The sequence below is a fragment of the Cnephaeus nilssonii genome, assembly GCF_951640355.1.
Source record: "Cnephaeus nilssonii genome assembly, chromosome: 9".
Lineage (NCBI taxonomy): Eukaryota > Metazoa > Chordata > Mammalia > Chiroptera > Vespertilionidae > Cnephaeus > Cnephaeus nilssonii.
The window spans coordinates 84,502,649-84,519,114 of NC_137080.1; the positions used below are offsets into that span (position 1 = coordinate 84,502,649).

At 43.1% G+C, this 16,466-nt stretch overlaps 1 protein-coding gene across 4 annotated transcripts in view; it reads left to right on the forward strand.

The window, feature by feature from the left end:
* XPO5 (exportin 5) overlaps nt 1-16,389 on the forward strand; it is a 58,579-nt gene extending 42,190 nt beyond the window's left edge. For 2 of the 4 annotated variants that reach the window (XM_079780375.1, XM_079780376.1), the window contains 12 exons: nt 5,510-5,610; nt 7,255-7,351; nt 8,187-8,323; nt 10,101-10,198; nt 10,746-10,792; nt 11,240-11,337; nt 11,974-12,036; nt 13,367-13,449; nt 13,880-13,987; nt 14,111-14,248; nt 14,394-14,558; nt 14,717-16,389. In XM_079780375.1, the coding sequence (XP_079636501.1) occupies nt 5,510-5,610; nt 7,255-7,351; nt 8,187-8,323; nt 10,101-10,198; nt 10,746-10,792; nt 11,240-11,337; nt 11,974-12,036; nt 13,367-13,449; nt 13,880-13,987; nt 14,111-14,248; nt 14,394-14,558; nt 14,717-14,854 (1,273 nt within the window). In that variant the 3' untranslated portion in view covers nt 14,855-16,389. The other 2 variants (XR_013813973.1, XM_079780377.1) reach the window with 2 other exon arrangements.
* Nucleotides 16,390-16,466: the final 77 nt, after the last annotated feature.

Below are 16,466 nucleotides of genomic sequence, written 5' to 3' on the forward strand. Positions count from 1 at the left end.
TATTACTCTTTTATTAGGATTAGTATAGATTGTATTATTTATTTGTATTACAACTGTAAACCTACTTTTGCCCATCCCTGTATTTCAGATAAGTACAGATTGTCCAAAAGTTAAAACTTTGATTACCTAATTGTCTTTTTATTTGCCAAGCAGTAACTAGTCCCTCTTAATGTGGAACCACAGAGCTCTAACTTGCAAGTGTGTCAAGAAAGGTGATAGTTCAAGAGCCTGAATATTACTAGGTGTTGTAGATGCCCCTGCCTATGAACAACTGACCTGGAGTCAGAGATATCAGAGCAGTATGTACTCTGAGTCCTCCTCTGCTTGTGCGTTAGAGGTGCGGCTACTATGTTGCTACCACCTCTTAAGGAGGAGGAGAATACAGCAAGATTCTGTTGTAGCTCCAGGGACATTTGACATATAATGCATTAACCCTTCTGTTTTCTAAATTTTCTCTTGGGATCACACCACACTTTAATTAAAAAATAAGAAACAGCCCATCAGCTTTCTGTCAAACTTAAGACTGAATTTCTTCAGGAAACTGATATTATTAGAGATCATTTTATAGTATCAGGTATCTTCCAAATAAAACTCAATTCAGAAACTAAAATGATGGCTCATTGCAGCTTTTAACAGTAAAGGGTGCCCTGGCTGATTGTGGTTAGAGAGTCAGCCTGCAAACCGAAGGGCATATTCCTTGGTTGCAGGTTCCATCTCCAGCCCGGTTGGGATGCGAGCCGGAGGCAGCCAATCGATGTGTCGCATGTCAATGTTTCTCTCCCCCCGCCCCCTTTCTAAAAAATCAATGGAAAAAATATATTCGGGTGAGGATTAAATAAATAAATAAATGGCACCTGTTACCTATTCTTGGGCTCCACACAGCAGGAGGTAAAGGCTAAGGCAGAGTTGTGGACAATCTTATAGAATACAAGCTGACTGAAGCCAACAGCCTGTTAAGGATTAGACACTATGACCAAGTGGGATTTATCCTGGGATATAAGATGGTTCAACATAGAAAAATAAATAAATGTAATATACCATATTAATAGAACAAAAGAAAAAAAGGTCACCTTAATTGACACAGAAAAGGCATTTGACAAAATCTAACATCCTCTCATGATAAAAACTCTGCTAACTAGGACTGGAAGGGAACTGTCTCAACATGAAAAATGATTTTTATTATTTATTTTTAAAATATATTTTTATTTCAGAGAGGAATGAAAAGGGAGAGAGAGATAGAAACATCAGTGATGAGAGAGAATCATTGATTGGCTGCCTCCTGTACGACCCTACTGGGATGGAGACTGCAAACCCAGGCATGTGCCCTTGACCAGACTCGAACCCAGGACCCTTCAGTCCACAGGTCAGCCCTCTGTCCACTGAGCCAAACCGACTAGGGCTGAAAAATGATTTTTATAAAAAAATTAACAACTTATAGAATACTCAATGATTAAAGATGGAAAGCGCTCCCTCTTCCATCAGGAACAAGACAAGGATAGCTACTTTTATCACTGCTATCCAACATGGTGTACTGGAAATTCCAGACAGAGCAGTTAAGCAAGAAATAAATGCATCCAAATTGGAGAAGAAGTAAAATTATTTCTATTCACAAATATATAGAAAATCCCAATTGAATAAAATCCATGTATAAGGACCTATGCATTTCAAACCTGTGTTGCTCAAGGGTCAACTATACATGAATTCTACAAAGTAACAGGATACAAAATCAACGTACAAAAATAGGTTGCATTTCTATATTCTAACAATAAACAATCCAAAAAGGAAATGACAAAAACAGTTGCATTTATAATAGCATTAAAAAGAACAAAATACTTAGGAATTAACATCCAAGAAGGTTGAACAACTTATACATTAAAAACTACAAAATAGTGCTAAAAGAAATTAAAGAGGATATAAATAAACTAGAGGCCCGTTGCACGAAGAGATTCGTGCAATAGGCCTTCCTTTCCTTGGCTTCCAGCACCGGTTTTCCTCCGGCACCCGGGACCCAGGCCTTCGCTCCGGCCGGAGTCTGCCTTCTTCGTCTTTGCTGCAGACTCAGGCCGGAGTCTGCCATCTTCGTCTTCGCTGCAGATTCCGGCCGGAGTCTGCAGTCTTCGTCTTCGCTGTGGCCAGAGTGCTGCTCCTGTAGATCCCTTCGCCCCCCGCCCTCCCTCTCATAGCAGGCATCCTGCCCCACCCGGCCACTCCATACCATCTTTGTCCTTCTAATTTGCATATTCCCTCCTGATTGACTGATGGCGTAGCGGAGTGATGGTCAATTTGCATGTTTCTCTTTTATTAGTGTAGATGGGATTGGAAGACTTAATTTTATTAAAATGTCAATAGTACTCAACACAATCTATACATCCAATGTCCCCTATCAAAATGCCAATGATTTTTCTTGCAGAAATAATAAAACTCATCCTGTAATTCATATGGAATCTCAAGGGACCCCAAATACCCAAAACAATCTTGAAAAACAAAACTGGAGGACTCATACTTTCTGATTTCAAATCCTACTACAAAGCTACCTTCATCAAAACAGTGTGGTATTGCCATTAAAGTAGACATATAGGCCAATGGAATATAGTAGGTAGCCCAGAAATAAATCCTCACATATATGGTCAAATGATTTTTGACAAGAATGCCAAGACTAGTCAATGGGAAAAGGACAGTCTTTTGAATAAATGAGAAAACTGTATATCCACATGTAAAAGAATGAAGTTGGACCCTTACCTAACACCATTTATAAAAATTAGTTCAGTGAATCAAGGACCTAATGTAAGACCTAAAGAATAAAACTTTTAGAAGAAATCATAGAATAAAAGCTTCACAGTGGATTTGGAAATGATGTCTTGGATATGATACCAAAGGCACAGGTAACAAAAAAATAAATTGGATTTCATGAAAACTTAAAATTTTGTGCATTAAAAGACATTATTCCACAGAATAAAAAGGCAACCTACAGAATGGGAGAAATATTTGTGAATCACATATCTAATGTAGGGTGTCTTAAACGATATTTATAGAAGAAAATTCTGCCCAGCCACCATGGTTCAGTGATTGAGCATCGACCCATGAACCAGGGGGTCACAGTTTGATTCCCGGTCAGGGCACTTGCCCAGGTTGTGGGGTGTGCAGGAGGCAGCCAGTCGATTCTCTCTCATCATTAATGATTCTGTCTCTCTTTCTCTCCCTTCCTCTCTGAAATCAATAAAAGTATATTTAAATAAATAAAATGAAGAAAATTCTGCAATATTCTACAACATGGACAAACCTTAAGGATATTATGCTAAGTGAAATAAGCCAGTCATAAAAAGACAAATAATTGTTGAAAGAAATTCCAAACCTAAAGAAAGGTTTAGAGAGTTTATTTGAGCCAAGGTTTTGGGGCCAGTCGGGGAAGCAAAATCTCAAAAGGACTGAGATATAATGCTCCAAGGAGTAGCAGTTTTGCAGTTTATTTTATACATTAGAATCAAAGGAGAAGACATAGGAAGGTTACATGAAATCCATTGGTGGTGAGTTAAGGGCGGAGAAAGTAAAGCAAGAGAAATCTCTAGGGTTGGATGCAAAGTAAAATGGAGAGATACATGCTTCTTTTACATTGATGGGTGCAGGATACTTAACATTTAACATACGTAGTTGACAGAGGTATGCTGGTAAAAGATCATAATGAAGAATGTTGGGGTTGTCTGACCATACTGGGGTGTTTATCCTTGGAGGTTTGTAGACAAGATCAGCTTGACATTTTATGTATATTATTCTTGGACAAAAACAATGGACAGAACTTGCTCCAGGTAGAGATTAATCTATTGTATATATAGGCCTTAAGACATGACTTCTTTCCATTATAATCTGTTCATTTAAGAATTTTTACATGATCAAAACATCCTGTGGTTACTTTCAGTCACTGATCTTGTCAGGCTTGCCAAGTAGCTCCATTTTTGTTCACGTACTACATGATTCACTTGTATGAGGTACCTAACGTAGTCAAAATCATAAAAACGAAGTGTAATGGTGGTTGCCAGGAGCTCAGGGAAGGGAGGAATGGGGAGTTTTTGCTTAATATGTATAGAGTTTGTTTTACAAGATGAAAATACTTATGGGGATGATTGGTGGTGGTGATTGCACAACAGTGTGAGTGTATTTATACCATTTAAACTGGACACTTAAAAATGGTAAATTTTATATGTATTTTACCACAAGAAAAAAAGTAAAGCCTATTGCAAATGTTAGTGTAAGCAAGTCAGGCCACAGACTGGGAGAAGATATTTGCAAACCATGAGTTGCAAAGGACCAGTTTCCAGTAATTCTACCTGTTTACATCCACCACAGAGAAACTGTCACATGTGTACACAGGGAGACCTCTTCAGAAAAGCTCATTGCTGGGCTCTATAAGCAAAAGAGTGGAGACAATCTAATTAGCTTTCAGTAGGAAAACGGGGCAATGACCTGGAAGTAACTTATTAAGTGACATTCTAAAATGTAGTTTAAGTGAGTGTACTAACAAGTGTACATAGTTAGATTTTAAAAACAATGTTGAGGATTGTGTGTGTTTTAATAAGCATAGTCTAAAAGGATCTGGTCATTGTGCATCTTAAATATGTAACCTTGCTACTACCTGTTATATTTTGTAGCTTTCTGTATGTTTTGAGATGTTTTATAATTAACTTTTAAAAGAAAAATAGGTAGTTATGCTCTTTGGCTGTAGATTGTTCAGTAGTGCCATTGCTGTGGGCAAGAGGGGCTACTATAGATAGCAGGTAGAGGGGTATACCATAGATGGCAGGGAGAGGGTCTATACTGAAGATAGCAGGTAGAGGGTCTATACTGAAGATGGCAGGTAGGGGGGTATACCATAGATGGCAGGTAGGGGGGTATACCATAGATGGCAGGTAGGGGGGTATACCATAGATGGCAGGCAGATCAGGTCCACAGTCATTCCTGCTTAGTCATCCAAAGCCAATAACTGCTCAGGTAAGTCATTTTGGTGGAAAACAGGCACACATTTTGGGAACTGGATGTTCCTCCAGAGCATCAGAGCGTTGTAGGTCCATGTTCTTGGAATGGAGACAACATTTGAAAAATGGGAGCATATTAGCATTCGCTCTGTGTTCTCCCTGTGCATCCACAATGCCTCTGACATTTCATCCTGTGTCACTGGCAGTCAGAAGATGGAGTGCCAAGGCACAGTCTCAAGTTTAAAAGAATTTTGCTTTCTAGCCTCAGACTGTGATATTGTCTAGCTATCTCAGGATTTGGTTTTCACCTTGATTGCTTTTAGATTGTATACTATACAACTGCACTTAATAGCTTCAAGTCTGTGCTCTTTTCCAGGGAAGCATTTAAATGTTTATACTGTGTTTTCTTCCCCCTGCCAGGAGTAGTGGTGACAGGGAGATTTGTCTATGTGGAAGTGTAACTGAATTACAAGGTGAAACCCACTCTTGCCTTCTGCAACAGACTAGGAAAAGTTCACATAGCATCCTTTTTTTTCTTTTAGAACTCACAATACTTTATATGCTCCAGAAATGCTAGCCAAAATGGTAGAGCCTTTCACAAAGGCTCTGGATATGCTTGAAGTGGAAAAATCTGCTATTTTAGGTAAGACATCTAGCCTTTTGTTGTTGTTCACCTTATCTCTAATGGGCTCTTCTAGCAGCCTCAGTGTGCCTTGTGTCTCCTGGTCACGGCACTACTTGACCACCCATTTGTTCAGAAATGCATGCATGGAGTTCCCACAGGCATTTACGTCATTGTCGAAGCATACAGAGAAAGTCTTCAGAGGCAGTTTCTCCCCCCTAGCACCCCCACCCCACATTAACCCCTCCAGGTAGAGCCTTTAGATTATAAATAAACCATGTCTTTTTTACCTGAAGTATATTAGCATAATTTTGCCTTTTATTTATAGAAAAAAATTATTAAAACAATTAAGCTTAAATAGCTTTTATCAGTAATATGTTATCAAAAAATTTTAAGGAATACTTTCTAAGCCATGTTTTCTGGATTAGAATGTTGCTTTAACTCATTTTTCCCACTAGCAAATAACTATGCAGTCATAATTGTGACATGTGCTGTGAAGGAAAATGACTGAGAGGCTGTCATGGGGAGGAGTCAGAAGATTGCCCCCCAGTGGAGACTTGAAGGATGAGTAGGAGTTACCAGGTAGGGCATAAGAGGAGAAGCTGAGCATTCTGGGCCAACAGATACAAGATGCTAAGGCATGCAGGAACGAGAGGTAATCCTACAGAGATGTCCAGGAAATAGAGAAGGCTGACGCATGTGGCTGGAACAAAAGAGAGCAAGGCCTTGATGGTTAGAACTGAGAGCTAGAGACATCCATAGTTGTCTAAACCTTGTGCCTATCTCTGAAGCTTCATGCTGGCTCTGAAGCTTCGTCACTACCTCCACAGTATCTCTTCGTTCCCAGCCATAACCTTGGGCCTGGCTGTGGATAAGCAATCCAGTGAGCATGTTAATGAAAGGAAGGGTGTTAGTTGGCCTTTCCAGAGCTTATGTCTGTCTTGGCCTATATGGTCCTGGGCCATTTCCTTTGGCACCACTACACTTAAGGTCCATGTTGCATAAAACAGTAAAAATAAAACTGCCAAGAAATGTTTTATCATTATAAAACGTAGTTGTTGCTTCACACACACACACCCTTGCATTTAGTTATTCACATTAAACCAGGAACTCCTGCTATAGAACTATATGACCAACCAAAACATAGTAGAATGGACAAACAGTTCCTTCTAGCAGCTTCCAACCATGAGCAAGACTTGAAATATAAAGTTACCTCTGATTAGACATATAGCTCTTCTAAGGCCGTTACTATACTGAGGTAAGTGGTTTTCATTTTGATCCATTGTACATCTTGGGTTTTGCATAAAATTTTGCTTGAAAAAGAGGTTCCACACTTAAAAAGGGAGGCCCCACTTCCTTATGGAGAGAATATCATTTTGAGCTGTCATTGTGTATTTTGGTACAAGTCCCATCTGGAGAAACCCAAGCAAAAGTTGGAGTATCCAGGTCTAGTGTTGAGCCCTGGATACTTAAAAAGCTTTGATCTTTTCTGACCAAGACAGTAGAGCTCTTGGCACTTCCAGCTGGTAGAAGACTTGGCCAGCTGCTTGGCATTTATAACACTCCTCATCCTCCCACCCCCAAACCACATCTGCCTGCGATCGCGTGTTGGTAAGTTAAGGCTCGGCAGTGGAGCAGCCGTACCTGACCTGTGTTTCTCTGTAGGATTACCTCAGCCTCTCTTGGAACTGAATGACTCTCCTGTTTACAAAACGGCCTTGGAAAGAATGCAGCGTTTCTTCTCCACCCTCTATGAGAACTGGTAATGAACCAATGCAGCCTCCCCATTCTCTTGCTAGATACGTGTTATATAGGAATGGCCATGTGTTGGACTTTTGATCTAGAATTAGAGTCAGGTAAGATGAGGCAAAATTTTGACAAGGAACTAGCTCTAGTGTCAAGTCAAAATGAACAGTTTTCTTACATTTGCTTTTTTATAGTTGTCATATGTGCCTCAGTCCTAGCCGTGACTTGATCGTTTATGTCCAACATGTCTGTTTCTGATACATAAAATGATGAGACCAAAGCAGAAGATATAGTGGTAGGGATGCATTTTCTCAGACCCCTCACGACCCAAAGCCCACTTTTTATGGGATACTGGGAGGTGGCTGGCCAGATTTTGCTTTCAGGTCCTAGTTGTGGGACAGGGAAGTAAGTGGCCCTCCTGTACACTGCCACAGCCTCAGCCTTGGCCTCACTACCCCAGAGCCCTAATCAGCCAAGCTAACAAGAGGTTCTCCATTGTAAATCTGAATTACTTAGGAAATAATGAAGGCTACTGTTCATCTTGGGTACCAAAGGATACCAACAACCGACTTTCAAAAGATGCTGAATCTGCTATCAAGAGTTTCCTTAAGAGTGGGAGGCAAGGGGTGTTATTTTTACTTTTGATAAAAGATTAAGTCCACATCTTCAAAGTATACTAATTACGTTAAATTTCTCTTAAAGAGTAAATATAATTGCTCTTCTAGCTGAAAAGTCTTATTGTAGACTAGAAGTCTCTATACCAAAAATCCATGGCACAGAGATATCCCAGGGCAATCGGGGCTGGCACTAATAGATGTTGAATGTGTCATTGCCTATTATTTCCTTTACAGTTTCCATATCCTGGGGAAGGCAGGCCCTTCCATGCAGCAGGACTTTTACACCGTGGAGCATCTGGCTACCCAGCTCCTCAGCTCAGCCTTCGTCAATTTGAACAATATTCCTGACTACCGACTCAGACCCATGCTTCATATCCTTTCAAAGTCCCTCGCTATCCCAGAAGATTGAATATAGAAACAGTTCATAGGCACCAGAGGAGGCAGAGCTGTGCTGCATGGAATAGATGGAATCATATAGCTAAGTTTATAATAACCATGTTAAAAGGACAAGAAGATTGTCCAGCTGGGTGGCTCGGTTGAGCATCATCCCGTTCACCAAAAAAGTTGCAGGTTCGATTCCCACTCAGGGCACATACCTAGGTTTTGGATTTGATCCCTGGTCAGGGCACATATGGGAGGCAACCAACCAATGTTTCTCTCTCCCTTCCTCCCTTCCTGTCACTCTCTCTCTCTCCTTCTCCCTTCCTCTTTCTCTAAAATCAATAAAAATATCCTTCGGTGCCCTAGCCAGTTTGGCTCAATGGTAGAGCACAGCCTGTGGACCAAAGGGTCCCGGGTTCAATTCTGGTAAAGGGCATATACTTGGTTGCAGGCTCCTCCCCACCCGGGCCCTGGTCAGGGCACATGCAGGAGGCAACCAATCGATGTGTTTCTCTCACATCGGATGTTTCTGTTTTTCCCTCTTCCACTCTCTCTAAAAATCAATGGGAAAATATCGTTGGGTGAGGATTAACAAAAAAAAAAAAAATATATATATATATATATATATATATATATATATATATATATATATATATATATATATATATGTATATATGTGCTCTCTGTCCCCCAGAGCGCGCGCGCACACACACACACACACTAGTGGCCCAGTGCACAGATTCATGCACATTGAAAGAAAATTAATTAGAAGAAATATTTTAATATCACCATTTGCCCTTTCTCTATAGTAAAAGTGTCAACCAAATTCACGATAGACAATGACAGATCAAAACACACACGTGTGATTGGCGCCAGCGAGAGCTTTATATGTATTGCACATGCACGAGTCAACGTTTATTTTTAAATTGCCAGTGCGCATCATATGTAACGGTCAGTCGGTCAGACATATGGTCAGTCACTTAGCCTTTTATATATATAGATATGTTTTTCTTGAGGATGGAAGAAAAACAATAAGGACAAGGAGACTGGAGTAAATAACGGGAAGGCAGTCCAGGGGGCCTTGAAAGCTTGTTGCTGGGCACAAATCCTTACCATGCCACTTTTTTATTTTTTCAGAGAGGAAGAAAAAGGGAGAGAGAGAGAAAAAAACATCAATGATTAGAGAGAATCATCGATTGGCCCCCTACAGGGGATCGAGCCAGCAACCTGGGCATGTGGCCCTTGGCAGGAATCAAACCCGGGACCCTTCAGTCCGCAGGCCGACGCTCTATCCACTGAGCCAAACCAGCTAGGGCTACCATCCCACTTTCATCCTTTTTGTATATTTTGTCAGGTGCTCCTCTTTGAAATTGCACTCTCATACTTCATTGTCATTTGGATTCTTTTTTTTACCCCCATCTTTTGTTTAGTATCTTTTTTTCCTGCGTTATAAGGAGAATAGTGAAGGAGAGTTTATTACAAGAATGTCTCTTCTATTTTCTGCCCTACTTTCAGACAACCCAGTGCCTATAACATGCAGCCTGGTAGAAAGCATAGTGAAACTAAACATATAATGGAAATGAGTATCCATGCAGCATAGGATTTTCAGAAAAGAGCTTGAAGATGAGCACAGGATGTTCTTGGCATCTTGCAAGTCCTTTGTCGGTTGACGCTGCCCAAGGATTCTGTTGCCTGACACACAAGGGGAGCTTTAGGATGAGGAGGGCATGTGCTCATGTACTAAAACTTCTTAACCTGCTGTGGCATGGGTCTTTGTGAAGCCTCTGGTGCTCTTCTGTCCCCCAGAGCACTATGAAGCCCTGGTGTCTCCCATCCTTGGACCTCTTTTCACCTACCTCCACATGGTAAGAGATGGGACAGGAACGGTGCGTGGCCTCTCATGACTTGCAAGTCAGGAGCTTCTGAAAGTGTTGGTTCCTAGCCTTGCCAGGATGTCTGCAACCAGCTCGTCTTTACTACAGTGGATTAAGCAGCCCCCCAAGAACTAAACTGGTTTAATTGCCCACAAAGCACCTGCAGAGTCGGCTTCTGCTCCTAACTTCCTGTTACCTGAGGAAAGGTGATCAGAGGAGGGCCTCCCCTGGTTCTGTTGCTCTGACTCTGGAATTAAGCAAGGGAACCAGCTGGGTGGAGAACAGATGTGTCCAGAGTGACGCAGGAATTGTAAATTATTGATCCTTTCCAAGCAAATATGTGTAATTGGCTGCCCTTGTTAGGGGTGTGAGAGGTTACAGAAACCATACCTGGTTTTTTAGCCTGTGGGCCTCCCAAGGTTCTGTCTTTGATGCCCGCAACCATCCTTGGCTAATTTTAATCATGAAGTAGACCTTAGATATTATCTGTTCCCACTTCTACACAGTGCTAGCACTTACTTCCTTTTTGTTTTCCCAGAGGCTTTCCCAAAAATGGCAAGTCATCAACCAGAGGAGCCTGCTGTGGTAAGGAGCATCTTCTCCTTGGTGGATGAGCTGAAGCCAAGCTGGGGTGGGGGAAGATCAGAGGGGAGAGGCGGTTTCCGCTGTCTCTGGGCTAGAACAGCAGTGGGTTATAGTCATTCTCAGCCTAGAGGAGTGATAGGTGGCTGGTCCGTGACCTTTAGTCAGACTCGGATAAGACTCAGACTTCATGGGGGTACCTTCACCTGCCTTAGGAGAATGCTGAGCCATCTTAGCCACTTAGGATTTTGATCCAGTACTCTGCCAACGGGATATAGTCACAAGTCATGTTCCTCAATGGATCATTGATGTCCATTCCCAACATTTGCATGGAATGTAGACCAGAAGCACTCCAGGAGAAGGAACGGCACAGTTTAGTTAGGGTCACTGCTTTTCTTGTCCTTCCCTTTTTTGCACTTCATGGAACCTTGACCCTCTGGTGTTCTGCAGTGGAGAAGATGAGACTGCAGAGGAAAACCCAGAATCTCAAGAGATGCTAGAGGAGCAACTGGTGAGGATGTTAACCCGAGAAGTCATGGACCTAATCAGTAAGTGGCATGTGGAAACCGGGGGAAGTAGAGAAGAATTTTTCTGGAGAAAGAACTGGTCACCCACCCAACCCCATTAAGGCATGTTTGCAGCAATACTAACAGGTTGATGAGAAATAATTAAGTAGAAACAAGGTAGTCCTTAAATCAACCTCTGGACATTTTATGAATGGCAAACTGAATTATATTTGTTCATACTAAGACCAAAATATAAGGAAATGGTCTAAAATAGCAGGAGAAATTCGGATTAATGGTAGGAATAACTTCTAGCTTTGTCGAAATAAGGGAAAATTTTTAATCCTTGGACATAAAGGTGGTTAATTTTTATTTTATTTTTTTTTATTTTTTTTGGTCATTTCATTTGTTTGTGATACAAAGTAGACCAAAGATGTATCAGGTATCCTCTCCTGGTCACTTAGTCTCAGAGAATTCTGTAATTTCCCTCCAGTTAATCTAACTTGAAGAGGGATCAGAAGTCTGGTCAAATACCTTCATTTCTGTTGGTGAAGCTGATGTTCCTGGACAGTACCCCACCTTCTCCCCTTCTCATCTGCCCAGAGACAGTTTGGGATCTAGTGGCCTGAGATGGCTGTTGTCTGGTGGTAACAAGCCAGTAACCCTGCTTTCTTGCTTTAGCGGTATGCTGTGTTTCAAAAAAAGGTGCTGACCACAGTACTGCTACCCCTGCAGATGGAGATGGTGAGTCTGTTGCATGGCCCTTGGAGAGGACTAATAGGCTCCTAAATATTGTCCCTTCTGTAGCCAGGTCAGTTCTGGAAGAAACTCTTTCCCTAACAGTCTGATGTGGATGAGATGTTGTGCATCTAGATTTCATCTCTGCTGGCCTCCTTGCTGTATTCCTCCAAACTGTACTCCATCTCAGAGCCCTTGCACTGGCTGTTTCCTCCAGAATGATTTTTCCTCCCAACTATATGCATTGCCTGTTCCCTTGTTTCATTTGGGTCTCTGCTCAAATGTTACCTCCAATAGGTCTTCCATGACCAACTGACCAAAAATAGCAACCCCAACCATGCTATATTCTCTGCTCTATTTTTCTGTTTTGCTGTTAATCCTCGCCCAAGGATATTTTTCCATTGATATTTACTTATTTTAAAATATATTTTTATTGATTTTAGAGAGAGGAAGGGAGGAGAAAGGGATTGAGAGATAGAAACATCAATGAGAGAGAAACATCGATCGGCTGCCTCTTGCACGCCCCCCACTGGGGATCAAGTCGGCATCCCAGGCATGTGCCCTGATTGGGAATCAAACCGTAACCTGGTTCATAGGTCCACGCTCAACCAGTGAGCCACACTGGCCGGGCTTCCATTGATTTTTAGAGCGAGTGGAAGGGGAGGGGTGAGACAGACAGAAACATTGATGTGAGAGACACATCAATTGGTTTCCTCCCACACGTGCCCGAACAGGGCCTGGAATCGAGCCTGCAACCGAGGTACATGCCCTTGACCGGAATCGAACTCGGGACCCTTCAGCCCACGGGCCGACGCTCCATTCACTTAGCCAAACCAACTAGGGCATCCTCTGCTCTATTTTTCTCCAGGGCACTTATCGCTACCTAATGTTACTTTTGTTTTGTTTTTTATGATGTCACGTATTATTTATGAATTCATTTATTATTTGTGTGTCTCATTAGAATGTCAGCTCCCATCAGGGAATGGACTTTGTGCTATTCCTGTGATATCCCCAGTAACTAAATTAGTGTCCACTACAGTAGGTCTTCATATATTTGTTCAGTGACAAAAGTTCCTCACTAGTGGCAGCTTTTTAGTAACCGTCCAGAAAACCTCGTTTCCCACTGTTTCCCAAATGTACAGCTAGATACATGTCTAGATCTGCCAGGGGCAGTGGCTTCTATACCCTTTCATGAGGCTTGGGGGCCACCCAGTGCTACTCAACCGCCAGTCAGCCCAGGTACTGAACTCTCCTGTATTCTGTGAGCTGCTGTCAGGACAGGAGAGTCTGCTCTGTTCTGAAAGGCTGGAGTTAACATTCTGCTCTCTGCTTACAGATGAAGAGATGATGGCCACAGAGGTAACCCCCTCGGCCATGGCAGAGCTTACAGACCTGGGCAAATGCCTAATGAAGCACGAGGTGGGTGGAGGGCAAGGTGATGTTTTCTCCTTTTCCAGCTGTGGAGCCAGCTTCCACTATTCTCACTCTGTGATGCCTTCAAAAAAGTTTTGAGGGTAATACTCCTTTATATGAGTTAAGTTCCTAGTTCCTAAAGTTCGAGAAAAGAGTGGGAAGAGCTGAAGGTCATGTCTCCCTTATGGGTGTGGGCAAAGACTCTCAGAAAAACTCAGAAGCAGGCCGGAGCTCTCTCTCCTTCCTATACATAGGTTTCCTCTTCTATATTGGTTGTTTTTTCTTTTTGACTGCCTGATTTACATAGAGAGGAAATAAGCTCATTTCTCTTATCATTTTCCTGCTTACCTACTATTAAAACTCCAGCTCCTGATACATAATACTCAGAGAAAGTTGTGCTTACTTTCCCATTGTAATCCTTCATCCTTTCCATTAGGATGTTTGTACGGCGCTATTAATTACAGCCTTCAATTCCCTGGCCTGGAGGGATACTCTGTCCTGCCAGAGGACGACGACACAGCTGTGCTGGCCCCTTCTCAAACAAGTATGGTTATTTGCCCCTTCTTGAAAGGTTTGGGTCATAAGGATTGACTGAATCATTTGGAAGAATTGGGGTGCTGGGGCCTTCAGAGTCCCACTTTGGCCCTCAATATAGCTGTCTCCCCAGGTGCTGTCAGGGACACTGCTCGCAGATGCTGTGACATGGCTTTTCAGCAGCGTGCTGAAGGGCTTGCAGACACACGGGCAGCATGAAGGCTGCATGGCTTCACTGGTGCACCTGGCTTTTCAGATCTACGAGGCGCTGGTGAGTTGGGCAGGACAGCCAGGCTTCATCCTTCACAGCCAGGCCTTACTCTAAACATAGGCAGCTGCCTAGTTGCTAGTGCTGCATGGGGAAAGTGGCAGAGCCCAAACCTACTCCATTTAGTGGGTTTATCCTTACTTCTCAGCGTCCCAGGTACCTGGAGATAAGAGCTGTTATGGAGCAGATCCCTGAAATACAGAAAGACTCTCTGGACCAGTTTGACTGCAAGCTTTTGAACCCCTCTCTGCAGAAAGTTGCTGACAAGCGCAGGAAGGACCAATTCAAACGCCTCATTGCTGGTTGTATTGGGGTAGGTCATGCACCTTCCTTTGTGCTCCCAACCACCTTGCGGTCTTAGACGATGTGTTCAGAAACCCGCTGTATTCATTGACCATTATGGTGAGATTACCTTTAAAACAACCCACTGTCAGGGTCCAGCATTAGTTCTTTCTCATTTGTTTTCCACAGAAACCCTTGGGAGAGCAGTTCCGGAAAGAAGTTCACATTAAGAATCTTCCATCACTTTTCAAAAAAACAAAGCCAGTGTTGGAGACGGAGGTGCTAGACAAAGAGGAGGGCGGCCTGGCCACCATCTTTGAACCGTGAATCAAGCTTTTGGGCATCCTTCCTTGGCCTTTATTGTCATCTCTTCTTCTCCTTTGTAGCTAATCTCTAGGCCCCTCTCCACTGCCACCTCACTTACCACCATGGTCAGCCTGGAGAGATCCAGGTCTGGAGCTGGAGAGTGGGCCCTGTGCAGGGCTAGAAGTCATTATACTAAAGTCCAAAAAGGGAGTTAGGGCTTACACCACGCTGTCTAGACCTCCCAGGTATCGCCCATTCTACTTGGAGTTTTGGCTTTTCCAAGAGAGAAAAGCTAGAGCAGAGCAGCCCTTCTCCCCAAGCTCTCCCGCCCCCATGCAGCCATACACATGTGCAGAGTGGTAACTAGGGGTGCTATACCCAACACTGCAACTAGCCAACCTTGTGGCAAGGGCTTAGCCCTGAACGACTTGTCCAGTTTCTCCTAGACCACTGCAAGTCCCACCGATTCCCCAGCTGCTGGGCTGGCAGGAAGCCTTCCCCATCCCCGAGGGGCATGTGTGGGTCAGGTGCTGAGTGCTGAATTTGGCCAGTTCCCTCACTGTTTGAGCAAGAATCTGGTCAGCTGATGGGATCCATGGTATTGGCTAGTGCTAAGCCCTGGACGCAGTATCAAGTGTACCTTCAGGGACCGGGGCTGGGTCAGCATCAGTAGTGCTAACATTCCCCTTAGAGCTCACACATGCCCTTCCTTGAATGACCTCTCAGTGTGGTTTCCCCAGCCCCAGGGTCTACTCAGGCACAAGAGCCTCAGTACCCTAGCTAGTGTCACGTGATGCCATTGGCATCTAAGGATAATCCAGACCAACTAGGCTACATCTGTGACAAGCAGCTAGCAAAGCCACTGGTCTCTCGTAGGACTAGCTGAGTCCAGGTGCCTTCAAAAATCTCATGGCCTTTCAGGTCCCTGGCCACTTCTCTCATGGGCCATTTCCAAAAGGAAATATGCCTTCCTAATGTGTCTCCAGTCCATTCTAGAGATCACAGGATGGTCCTCTAAGCATAGGATACATGGATACAGGACCCTAGCCTTGAGGTCATTGCTGGCCATAGACAAGCTTAATCCATACAGAAACTATATAATGTGTGTCCATGTGTTCTGCAAAAAGACAGAGGGCTGTCGTCAATCCACTGATGAGGGTTTCAGTGAGGACTGAGTAGAGCAGTGTGGGCTGAAGCTGCAGCTTTTAGCTGGTGCTGGTCCTCAGGCAGGGGAGGTTCAGGAAGAGAAGCTGGGGAAACAGGACTTGGTGTCTGGTATAGCTGTTTCTATGGCACATTCTTGTCCCACATCCCAGGGGTGGTACTCTGGGCTTGTCAACTGTGAAGGCCATCTCAAAGCATGGTTCCCTCCAAACTTGTTAGCTGTCTACTCCTCTCTGTCGTTGGGGCTGTGGAGGGCATAGTTGTATTTATTGTGTTGTACTATTTTTAACATCTTGTGACTTCATGCTAGAAGTTTTCTATTGTTTATAGAACCTTTTTGTAGAAACATAACTCTAAAGCACATCTGCATGTCAGTAAAAATCTCAATTTCATACAGAAAGCCCCATCTGTCTGTTTCAACCTAGTGACGTACTTCAGGGTCACTGTTCCATAAGAGTGGACAGGAAGA